The sequence below is a fragment of the Fringilla coelebs genome, assembly GCF_963513975.1.
Source record: "Fringilla coelebs genome assembly, chromosome: 2".
Classification (NCBI taxonomy): Eukaryota; Metazoa; Chordata; class Aves; order Passeriformes; family Fringillidae; genus Fringilla; species Fringilla coelebs.
This window is the reverse complement of record NC_140029.1, coordinates 27,328,695-27,340,989: the sequence shown is the minus strand read 5'-3', so window position 1 is coordinate 27,340,989 and position 12,295 is coordinate 27,328,695. Positions and strand designations below refer to the sequence as shown.

The 12,295-nt window shown below is 44.9% G+C and overlaps 1 protein-coding gene across 1 annotated transcript in view; it reads left to right on the top strand.

The window, feature by feature from the left end:
- The window catches only part of SH3RF3 (SH3 domain containing ring finger 3), a gene marked incomplete at its 3' end in the record, with an annotated part of 242,741 nt that overhangs the window by 204,466 nt on the left and 25,980 nt on the right, over positions 1 to 12,295 (top strand). The window contains exons 7-8 of the mRNA XM_084201310.1: positions 1,584 to 1,834; positions 5,942 to 6,246. Of these exons, the coding sequence (XP_084057436.1) occupies positions 1,584 to 1,834; positions 5,942 to 6,246 (556 nt within the window). The remainder of the gene's footprint in view (positions 1 to 1,583; positions 1,835 to 5,941; positions 6,247 to 12,295) is intronic.

The following is a 12,295-nucleotide window of genomic DNA, read 5'->3' as shown; positions in this document are numbered from 1 at the left end:
CAGCTGAACCTTCCTGCCACCCTGCCAGCTCTTCACAGCAGATGACAGACAGTCAAGATTTCCATCTGGTGGGATTCCCAGTTTTTCCCAACCTGGGGACTTATAAAAAAAAATTAAGAAAATAAAAAATCAGATTTATGTAGCAAAATGTAATCCAGGCAAACCTTGCACAATGAGATGAGTCAAGTCAATGACACCACAGTGATGTCTTTCCTCTTGTGACTTTAGGGGGAGGGAGGATTCGGCAGAAGGCATAGCTGTTTTTTGCCCTTTTGGACCATATCCTCCAGCCTGTGATTTGGTCTTTTTTTCCATCAGAATTCCATTCTTTTGGCTTTCCACTTTTTTCTTAGGGTTATTTCTTCTGTCACCCATGTCCTCTGAACCAGACCAGACTGTTCAACATACTCCTTTCTGCTCTTCTCCTCTCTGTCTTCCCATGCAGTCTTGGGGACCCAGAGTTTCTCCCAGTTCTATACTCCACAGATGACTCTTAGCACTTTTTCTGTTATTCTCTTCTCTCTTGCTAAACCCTTGCACTGCCTCATTTCCATTTCCTCCACTTTACTTTGTTCTGCCTCATATCCCCCGTGCTGTCCCTTCCTGGAAGAGGACCTCAGCACAAGAAGCTGCCTGGGAGAAGAAAACAGCACAAAATGATCCATCTGTTTCATGGCATCTACAGCTGGGGAAGGAAATTATTCCGGAACTTGAGTACGAAACACAGAGAAAGAGCTGCTCAGCAGCAGCTGAGTTTGTCCACTGGTGTCTTTCTGTCTTCCTAAGTGTCCTTCTGTCCTAGTCACAGTTTTTAGCTCAGTAGTAAGAGGATCAAGACATGCTGTAGTCTGAACTCAATTCATAGGAAAAAAAGCCTTGTCCCTTCCCTCTGAGGTCTACTTGGTCACTCAGGTGAAATACAAATTATGCATGCAGTTTAAAGTGAGGAGTGAGAGAGGTGTCAACAACTGTTTGGACTTCTTTTTCATTCAGGTCAGCTGCATTCCAGTCCCTGTTGCATTCCCTTAGCAAGCCTAAGCTGGTTACATCAATAGGGTGAGTGTTCAGCCAAGCCAAGCCCAGTCAAGTCTGCAGCTTCTCAGTCCCCTTCCACAGCCACACACAGATTGTGTTATCCATCTTTGTTTCTTCCTGTAGGTCTGTATGCAGGTTGATCCAAAGAAAAGATCTCTGAGTCTGTTTTAATTATCACTCCATGTGAAATAGCCTCTGGCACACAAAATGACATCTGGGAGATACCCATTTGCTCTGAATTAAGATTTGTGATTTTACTAGAAACTATTCAGACAGAAATATAGGGCAATAAAAGACACGATGAGAAAAATTATCTTTTCTATTTTTACCCTGCACTTTTTCCTGCAGAATAAAGGGGTGAAAATATCCCCCAGCTTGCTTATAAATGGGTCCTATAAAGGTAAGTATATATCAATACCTCAGTTTACTTTAACAATTGACAGGGTACCATGTTAAACCCCCTAAGTAACTGGAGGTACTTATCAGCACTGCGCTTGGGTTCTAGGGTCTCTGCAGCATGCTTACACTGTGCACTTGTCTCCATGCAGGGTGCCAGTGGGAGCTGGGCAGCCCAGGAACAGCGGAGCTGTAGGAGCTCCAACAACAAAAGTAGCCCCAGGAGCCATCCACCCCATTGTGGCTGGTCACAGCAACGCCACCACGGCTGTCAGACCAGTTGTTCCCATCACTGCTCCCCCGACGCATGCCCAGCTGCAGGCGGCCTCTCCGCAGCTCAGCAACTGCCTGCGGTACTCGGCTCAGCAGGCGGGCAGCCAGCCCCGCAGCGCCATGCAGATGGGTAAGTGCTCACCCGGGCCTCCTGCCCGGGCACCACTGGTGTGGTAATCCAATGCAACCCTCCAGTGCAAGCCCCTAGAATGTGCCCGTCCCCACAGCTTTCCTCCTCGCTTCAGCCCAGGCGGTGTGGAGTTTGTCCACTGGTGATAGAGTATGTTTTCTTTGCTTGTAATATTTATGGGTTTCTATTGATCTCTGGGAACCAGTTGTGTTTATCAGATTGTTCTGTTGCTACAGCTGAAATAGATTGTAGTGTTTACAAATATTTATACAATTTATCTGAGTGAAAGCAAGCACTCTGTATACTAAGGAGATTAACAGTTCTGAGTCCGGTTGGCTTGCTGATAAAAAAATACTGCCCTTATTGCAGAGCAAGTAATACATGCCTTGAAATTAAGAAGCATTTCATTGGGCTTCAGGGATGAAAGGTATTTATAAGGCAGAATGGGACCCTGTGTTAGTGGTAAAGCAAAAGATCTGAAAACTGCTGCCACCCTTTTGAAGTGAGAATAAGAGCTTCTTGCACCAGGGGGCCTCTGTTCTTTCTAGGCTCCCTTTCTGATGTACAGCACAATTTTCTAGAGTACAATTTATTCCCCTTTCCCTGATGTTAAACAGCTTCTGATGTTGAATAAAGTAAAAGCGAATCCTGTGGTGGAACTTTATACAGCAAAATTTAAAACATTTTGTTTCTGATATTTTATAGGGATGTGAACCATTGTATTTACAAAGATCAGTAATGACTGTGACTGCTCAAAACTGAGGTCTTAGATACAAAACAGAGCAAACACAAATGAGAAATACCCTGCAGAGTAAGTCATGAATTCATACCTTTTGAAGCCAGAAGGCATGATGCTGACCATCTAATCTCACCTCCTACACAGTCCAGACCAAAGGGAAGAAAACGTAATCAAATACTTGAGAATCTCAGTCTCGAACAGTGGAGACTCCTCCGCTCAACAAACAGTGCAGGGATTTACATGGCATCCATGTCACAATGGGAATAATCCATTTCTCCTCTTTTTCTCTACTTCAGAAAGTGCTGCTTTCCTCTCAAGTCACACCCTTCCAAAAGGTCTCCTGCTCCCACAGCACAAAGGCAAAAATGTCCCCTTTTGGGTGCAGTGCTCAGAAGTGTTCAGGTGCTCCTGGTGCATCCTGTGCCCATGTCAACAGGCAGGTGACTCTCCTGAAACCAAGGTGACAGACTGCTCTGCCCCACAGGCCTGGCATGCCCCACACCTTTTTTCCACACCTCCAGCAGCTTCCCTGATTTAAGACTGCTCCTCTAGGTCACTCTGACATCTCTGAAGTGCAAAAGCGTTGGCAGGCAGGGTGATCCAGGGACCACAGAGCTGTTCCAAAACCTCCCAAGCAGAGAGTTTTCCAACCTTTCCAGAAGGTTCATGAGATTGTTGTTTTAATTAAAAAAATCTTTGCCAGGATAAATAAACGAAGTTTTCATGATTATCAGTAATTATCTCCATAAGGGCTCTCCTCACCAGCATCCTGTGGACCAGAGCCCATGCAGGACAGGTCAATGCACTGACTTTTGGAAAAGCTTTTCAAGAGAGGCAAGCTGGCACAATATTCAAATCACGTTTCTGTTGGCTTGCAATATACATGAGTAACAAATCAATTTTCTACAAGGCCACTAATGTAGGAATACACCCAAAACGAAATACAAGTGGTGTAGAACAAAAATAGCCTTCAGTGAGCATTGCTAATTAATAGCATGTTGGATGCAGCACAGTCCAGATCCAGAGATCCCAGAGCAGAGGCATACATTGTAACAGTAAGCAGATGAAACTACAGAAAAAAATGTGAGAACTCTGCTCAGAGTTGATTTTTCACAGCCAATTTCTTTTACTGTTTCTCATGTTTCATGTTTTCTTTGTGTCTGGAAACACCAAGTCCTACATGAAACAGATGATGTACCTGGTATGATTATCAAATCAGTGTTCTGCATCCAGGTGCATGCAGAGAAATTCCATTAGTATGTTTTCTCTCTAAATTTAGGAAAGCCATTGCTCCCTACAAACAGTAGTTCAAAACCTAGATCCTACAAGTTTAACCATCCCAAAAAATTTGATTTCTCATAGCAAAATTGCTCATCGCTCAGGTTCCAAATGGGAAAATCAGGAGGGAATCATTTCCAGATAACTAGTGAGTACCTTGCTTGGCTTTCTGGAAGTGAATTGCACTTTCAGAGCATGTTCTTAGTAGTCCTGGGAGGGGATGATGATAACGAATAGTAAAAATAGTCTTGAAGGCATCTGTAATAATAACTTTTAGGGCCTTCCTCATTCTACATGGTAAAGTGATATAAAGTTACAGACTGGCTAAAGATAGTGTAGCTGATTTGCTATAAACATTAGTAAAAAAAAATATGTTAAAGAGGGGCTTTTGTAAGGGAGAGTGATATAAACTTTGGAGGTGCTAATCTGATGATGACTGGCCCATCATGTTTAGTATCACATTAGATAATAGGGAGATGATATTCCCTCCTGGCAGGAGTGCTCAGCTGGTGTAGTGAGTATGATTAATGGCCCTCATCAATCTCATCCCTGCAATGGGTGCCACTGATAACCATAGGAATAGAAATTAGTGGTTTGAGTTGTTCTAGCACGGTTGTTTAGTTACAGATTGAGTGAACTCCAGCTGCATAAAAGTTTGTCCTCCAGATGAATTTGTCAGAAAATGACAGATCAAAGTCAGTCAGAAATTTTCCAGTAAAATGCAACTTGCTCAAAGAAAAGCGGATTTGCTGGACTCAAAGTGTTTTTTTGTCAGGAATGGATGCAGTTCAACCAGACCAACCATGAAGCTGTACTGGCTCATGTAAAGGGAATTGATGGCTTTCCAGAGCTGTTCTCCTCATAAGAGAACAGTGCAATGATCACATTCTATGTTTTCACATCCCAGGTGAATAACCTGACCAAAATAGAGTCTATTATGGGGTGAGTGAGCATGTTGTGCTCAGAAAAATGTTCAGAGGTTCAAATTTTGCACCGAGACAGAACTAAACAAGATTATGAAACCTTGAAATCATTTATGAAACGGGCACTTTTTAGCCAGTGCTATTATTGAATCATTTATGTGAGGGAATGTCTGAGTATGGACTGGGCTTTTAGGCTACACATATTTGAAGTGGAGCTGTACTTAGGTAACACCTAAGCAATCAACCAAGCTGGAAGTCATAGACAATATCATTGTGGAAATGGACCTAGACCTTTGTCACATTTTTTGCGTCCTGAAGCCTGCAACACACTCTGAAATCCCTGGGGAGCTGACCTCATCAGTGTGTCACAGTCACCCTTAAATGGGCGAGCTCTAATTCCTGGTTCCCACTGCTTGCAGGCAGGATTTGCTTAGCAGGAGCAGCCAGACTAAAAGGCACTGCATAGTCCCTTAGGGACTTTGCTGGCAGAGAGGAGGCTGAGCTCAGAAATCCTCCGGTGGATTTCTGCTTAATTTATCCTGTGCAGCACAGTGATGTGATGTTGATCATTTTGTTAGGGATGAAACAAGACACTTCCTTTTGTAATTGCTGTCTGTAGGGTCAGCGTGGATCATCTGGGCTAACCCCTTAGGTCCCGTGCTGCATTGCTCCAGAACCGATCACCTTAGCAGGAGGGCCTGGGGGTGCAGAAAACAGCTCAGCTGGAACGAGATAATGTATTTTTAAAAGGCAGCAGGTTAGGTATTTATTTCCAGGCATGGGCAGGGATTGTCAATGCCATTTCCCGGTGGCATCACTGGGGGGGTGGGGGGGGGATGAGCCAATTTTGGTGAGTTCAGACAGGGCTTTGCAGCTAGGAGGGGAATTAGCCAAAAACACTTGCAGGGTGAGATATCCTGAGCAAAGGCTTAGAGCTTATATCCCCATCGTGCCATTGGCACCTTCTCAGTCAGAATCACAGAACATTCTGAGTTGGAAGGGACCCACAAGGACCATCGACGCCAGCCCTTCAAGTGAATGGCCCCTAAGGGGACCGAACCCACGGTGTTGCTGACACCGTGCTCTGCCCAAGTGAGCTACGGCCACTGAAGGGCCCATGGCGGCAGTGCGAGGGCAATTTAACCGTGCTCTCTGCTCCTCCCGCAGCGCACCCGGCAGCGCCGGCCCCGGACCGACCCACGGCCACGGTCTCGCCTCTGCGGACGCCCAGCTCGCCCTCCCGCCTGCCCTCCGCGGCCATTCGGCCTCACCCCGCCGTGTCCCCGCAGCACGGCCACCAGCCGCCCGCCCCGGGGGCGCGGCCCCTCATCCCGCTCACCTCCGCCGCCGCCGCCATCACCCCGCCCAACGTCAGCGCCGCGCACCTCAACGGGGATGTGGGCTCCGGGCCCCTGGGCGGCCCCGCCGCGCCCGGGCCTGCCGGCAAGGCCGAGGAGAGGAAGAACGAGAAGGTAAGGGCCGCCGTGCCCCCGCTGTGCCTCGTGCTGCTGCCGCGGCGCCCTCCCACAGGGCTGTTGAGGAGGCGCCCTGCGAAAACTGGGTTCCGTCGCCTGACAGCTTGGGCGTCCTCGTCTCACACTATTTCCACACTTCATCTTCCCCCCCACCACCATACTCAACACTGCTCTCGTGTTACCTGCTTGCGGATGGGAAACAAGGCTGCATGGGCTGCATTTATGTGTTTCTGCCAACGATCAGCGCCAAAATCTGCAAATTTGCAGTGGTGCAGCAAGATGTTGTAGCGGGCTCTTGGCCATCAGCGCCGGATGGCCAAGTCAGAATCCCTCTGCCTCCCTAGGCCAAAGAGGCTGATGGTGGCACCAGCCACGCAGCAGGGGCCTCAGGCACAGCAAAACATCGGCCCCTGAGTGGTAGGAGCTGTTTCGCTCTTCCAGAAGCATCTCAGTTTCTTCAAGAAACCCTCATTGCAGTGGCACAGCCAAAGGAGAAGAAGGCAATGGGATAGTGCTCGATGGGATGTAGGTACAGCGTACTGTAGAGTCAGTCTCTGAGGAGCCAGGACCGATTGCTGGGTCTGTGTTCCCTGGCACACCTTGCTAATGAAAGCCAGCGAGGAGAGCTGTTCTAAGCACCCAGACTTTTAGGTTCTTGGCCAATATTTTGCTTTTCCCGAATGTTTACGTTGTGTCAGCAGTTCCCATATATCAATGCTAAAGATTATCTCTGTAATGGCTAGCAGAGCAAGATCCTGGTTTGTATCTGAGTAGGAGGAAGAGATGTGTGGGCCTGCTTTTCCTTTGAACCTGAAAAAAATCCTTTCCATATGTTCCGTGAGCTTTTCCATGGTGACAGGCACACATGGAGTAAACAGTTTCTTTGTGCATGGTAATACTGAGGTGGCAGGTCTCATGTGTCCTCCGGGCCACAGATAACCCCTAGTTGCACAAAATGAGGAATATGAGTTTTAAAATGCTTTCCTTAATTCTGTCTTGAATTTTCTCTGAATGCATTTTGGTAAAAGAAGAAGGGTGTAGAAATTCTGCCCTGGATGTGACATTTAGGTATGTGCTTACAAAGAACAGCTCTCAGGTATATGTCAAGGCCTGCATGTGGTGGAAACAGAACAACACCTGCTACTTCTGCAAGTCCAAGGAAGGGAACAGCATTTGGCAGGAGGTGGTAGAGCTGCACATTGCCTCAGAGCATTGTGTAATGGCTTATTTATTGCTTTCTGAAACACATTAAGTGATAGGTCCATATATTTTAATTCATATGATACTGCACACTGAAAGTTTGTAGGCAAAATTGTATCGAGCACAGTCCTGAGATACTGGTTAATCTTTCCCAAGCTGTTACCGCCTAAAGTTACTGAATTGGGATGCAAAGAAGTTTTTAATCTCCATGCATGAAGGGGAGAAGGAAATAATATACATCATTCCGATGGGTGTTGCCAAAGACCAGTTCACTATCTGGGAAGTATCAGAGAGAAGTAACGGTAAAAATTGTCATTTCTGACTCAACTGAGCAATACATAACTTCCCCAGCTGAACAACATATTCCTGAATCTTGTCCATGTTATAGTTCACTTTCATTTTAGAAAGATCTGAATTAGCAATGTTTCCTTTCTTTTTAGAAATAGTGACTGATGTTTGGCCAGATAAGTTGTCTTACTCTTTGCTAAGCACAAATATTTCTTTGAAGAAATTGAGAGCTTGGATAATGCCAGAAGGAAAGCCATATAATTATTCAGAAAGGCATCTGTGAGTCAGAAGTGGAACCATATCTGTAACAGGGCGAAAGGCTGTTTGGGCTGGTTTTTGGTAAACAGGAAAGTGTCATAACACTCAGAGGGAATATCAGTGGAGAAAGGCAGTATCTGTTATCAGTACACATAATAGGAAAAAATCAGAAAATGTCGAGGAGGAAAAACAGGAGAGACATAGCTAGCAAGCTGCCAGATAAGCAAAGATCAGAAGCAATTCTTCTGAGTTCAGTTTCATTATATTAATCAGTCAGGTATTTTGAGATGAAAGGAGCAGAGGGGAAGTTAGTAAGAGGAGAGGTAATGAGGTCTTCAGCTCTATTGAACACAGGATGGAAGAAATGCACAGGTAATTATCTCCTGAGAAACTGAGATTAGCAATTCATGTGTGATGTAAATTGTAATGTGTCATAAAATTGGCGTTGTTGTTAGAATCAACAATTTTTGGTGTCCCATGAAGTTGTTAACTTTAATCCTGGCTTAGTCTTTCCGGTGTCTTTTGTAGGATACCATTGAGGAAAAAGGCTGAATGATCATAGAATAACTGGTTTAGGAGACATTTTGTTGTTATTAACCATGGTTTTCTTTCATGCATGAATTGTCAGTGTGAGTTCACTATGGTACAGAGGGCACATAGTTTGTAAGAAGTAGTTTGCATAGGGATGGACATGACATGGATACATTGTTTTTCATGGTTCTTTTAAAGGCTGTGGAGATAAATTGCATTTTTTGCATTTATCACTCTAGTATGGTGAGGTATATTGGTCCTTGGAGAATTTTCCTCGGATTGTAACTAGTAATGTTGATTGTCTTCTTGAAGGCTGGGTTGGGAGATAGTGGGGAAAAGTGTTTTAAGACATGATCTTGTAAAAATTTATGTTTTATGATTTCCCATATCAATTCTACTCAGGGATACTAAATGTGACACTAAGGGGCAGCTTCTGCAGTGAGTCCATGTATGCTGTTTGTGTTGTTTGTTCCAAGATGGAATCAACTTCAGCTCGGGAATAGCCTTGCTGAGTGTACAGTGCAGTCATCACTACTAATGCTTTCCTCTGTGCAAACATTTATATGCCAATATCACTGACTCCTGTTGGTGTGCAGCAGTCACATATAGGCAAATCCCACAATTTCTCTAAAATCAAGGGACTCCAATTCCAACTTTTACTCATTTCCTTGTGGCTTAAAGGCAACTGGCAGAAATAATCCTAAGGACTATGGTTTTCAGATCAGCATGAATGATTTTCTTGCTCATTTTCTATTACTATAGAAAAAAAATCCTTAGGTCTATTTTTTGACATCTCTAGTTCTCTGCTTCAGCTTATTTCTTGAAGATCTTGATCCAAATTTCCAAAGCTGCAGGTGAACCTTGATACTTACATTCATTTAGGTATCCCAATAATAGTGTCTTACTGTCATATTCCTGCTGTCTTAATCAGGAGGTAAAATTCTGCCTCCATGCCAGTCTTCACTTGTTGGTATGCATCTAATCCTGGAGTATCCCATCTGCACCTGGGCTTGGGCTCCACATCTCAGCTCCTTGACCAGCCTTCTGTCTCCTGAGGGAACAGTTTTGAGCATGGTCTGCTTTGCCAGCTGCTGATAGTAGCTGATGAAAAACTGTGCCATAGACAGTGCATGAGTCTACTGTGCAACAGTACTTGGAAAGTACTCTGGCAGCCAAGTTGGCTAAGAAGTAGAGCACTTGAAAATCAAAGAAGTTTCAGTGCTGTACGGGCTCAGTAGGAAGCAGCAGGAAAGGCGGCTGCCGCAGGGGCGGCACAGACACTGCAGGAATGACAAGTGGCCTGAGTAAAGGTGAGGGAGCACGGCAGGAGTCGGAGAGGTAACGGTGGTCAGGGCAGCATAGGAGAGAGAAGAGCATTGGCAGGTCCTGGGAGACAGAGCAGGGAGCGCCAGAAAAGGGGTGCCAGGTGAAGGGTGCTGTGCAAAGCCCAGAGGAAGAGGTCCTGAAACAAGGAAGTTGACATACAGGGTGAAATGTGTCTAAAGGCAGCAGTGGAAGAGAGGAAAGTGTGAAGGAGATTCTTCCTTCTTTTGCTCAAATACTTCCCACTTGAAGCATTTTTTTTTCTTTTTCCAAAAAGGAGGTTCCTTTCTCCAGAAGTAAAATGCTAATGTTTCCCCAGGGTCACTCCGCGCCAGGTTAGGGATGGGAGCATCTCTAAGACATCACAGGGTCAGGAGAGAGGCAAGAACAAAGAGCAAATGGACAGCACCCATATCCTTTAGGGGTGTGGAGTGATAGCAGTTCCTTAGAGTTCTTTGTCATTTGTTACTAATATCTGCATGTGTAGCCATCTGAAAGTCAAAAAATTCAGTCCCACTTCCCAAATCTTCTGAACATCTGAAAAAAGAGGTGGAGATCTCAGCTGTGGAATTGGAGCAAAACTGTATGGTTTGGGGGCTTTTTAAAATAGGGATCCTGCTTTTTTTGGGCAGGAATATTACCCAGTTCAACTGGTAGATTACAGCTAAGAGCTTGTAATTATGGTATGACTACTGCCTTGACCTTGCTCAATTTTTGCTATAATAGTTTCTGCTGTACATAATCTGGGTTGATGCTTAATACCACTGATAAAACCACTTGTTTGAATGAATTAATGCATTTCTCATTAAATGAGCTCCTCATTATGTTAATCAAATCAAGCAAATCATGCTGGGTGGTTTGACCACTGTAATTAAACTTTCTTTAAAATCCAGTCATTTGGCTTTTGATGAGGATTTTGATTAAACTCTTCCAAAATGTCTGGCCCAAGAGCTGACAGAGAGGAAAATAAGAGCTTGCACTATCAAGCAAGTCATTAATTTGTCACTGTGTTACGGCAACTCCTTACTGTTTTACCTAGCCAGAGCATACGGAAATATTTGAAAATTGGCAATGTAAAATTAAACATTTCTTACAAGTATGCTGAGAGAACAAGTCTGTTTGCAGCTTTAAATTTAGAAACTGTCCCTGGAATATATAGCGGATCTAGATTAACAAGTCACAACAAATGGGAAAATAGACTAGGCTGCTGTTTCCTGATGTTAAGATAAGAAGAGATACATCTTCAGAAAATTACTTTGAACACACATCAACAGTTTTGCATGTGAAGACTAAATCAGTAAACATCTGTCTGTTTTCACCAGTGTCACTCACTTTCTCAAGTATCGGTCCTGCTCAAAATAAATGCATTCCTCAAATGATACAGTATGTTTGGCATGATGCTGGTGTGAGAACTACATTGCAAAATAGAACAAGCCAAGGCCTATTTTCTGGCCCTGCAAATGTCCCTGCATGACTTGTATCCATGCTTCTAAGCTTTCTTTTCTGCCCAAAATAGGATGGCTACATCCAGACTGCTCATCAGGAACAGTCCTGGTAAGTGGTGTGGCACAAACCATGCTCCTGTGTTGTCCTGGGAGAGTGTTAGTTCATAGAATCATAAAATATCCTGAGTTGGAAGGGACCCACAATGATCATCAAGTTCAACTCCTGGCCCTGCGCAGGATGACCAAACATGTACACCATGTTCTCAGGAGCATTGTCCAAATGCTTCTTGAATTCTGTCATGCTGGTTTTGTGATCACTTCTCTGGGGAGCCTGTTCCAGTGCCCAGCCACTCTCTGGATGAAGAAACTTTTCCTAATATCCAACCTAAACCTCCCCTGGCACAACTTTAGGCCATTCCCTCCGGTCCTGTCACTGAGTACCAGAGAGAAGAGATCAGTGGCTGCCCCTGCACTGCTCCTCTTGAGGAAGTTGTAAATTGCTGTGAGGTCTCCTCTCATTCTCCAGGATGAGATAAGTTACCTCAGAAGCTCCTCACATGACTTCCTCTCAAGGCTCTTTACCATCTTCATGGTATGCCCTCTACTAGCTTTATATGTTTCTCTAATAGCTTTATATGTTTCTTATTTTGTGGGCCCAAAACTGCACTCAGGACTTCAGGTGAGGCTGCACCAGTGCAGAGTAGAGCAGGAAGCTGATACAAGACAAACCCCCAAAGGTTAATGGATGCAGACATAGGTTTATTGCTAAATCCTGACCTTGTCTTTTATGCCAGAATAGACATGACCAGAGAGACTTCCCTCTCCACCACTCCCCCTTCCTGTCAGTGCCTTTCTCATCCTTCTCCTAAACTGCAGCCCAGTGCCCAGTCCTACCTGGCAGCATCCCTCAGTGCAGGCCTCCTGGATGCACACTTAGTTGCCCACCCTGGCTTTATGAAGCGTTGGAGACTAGATCAAAGGGCCTTTAGAAATTTGGCTTC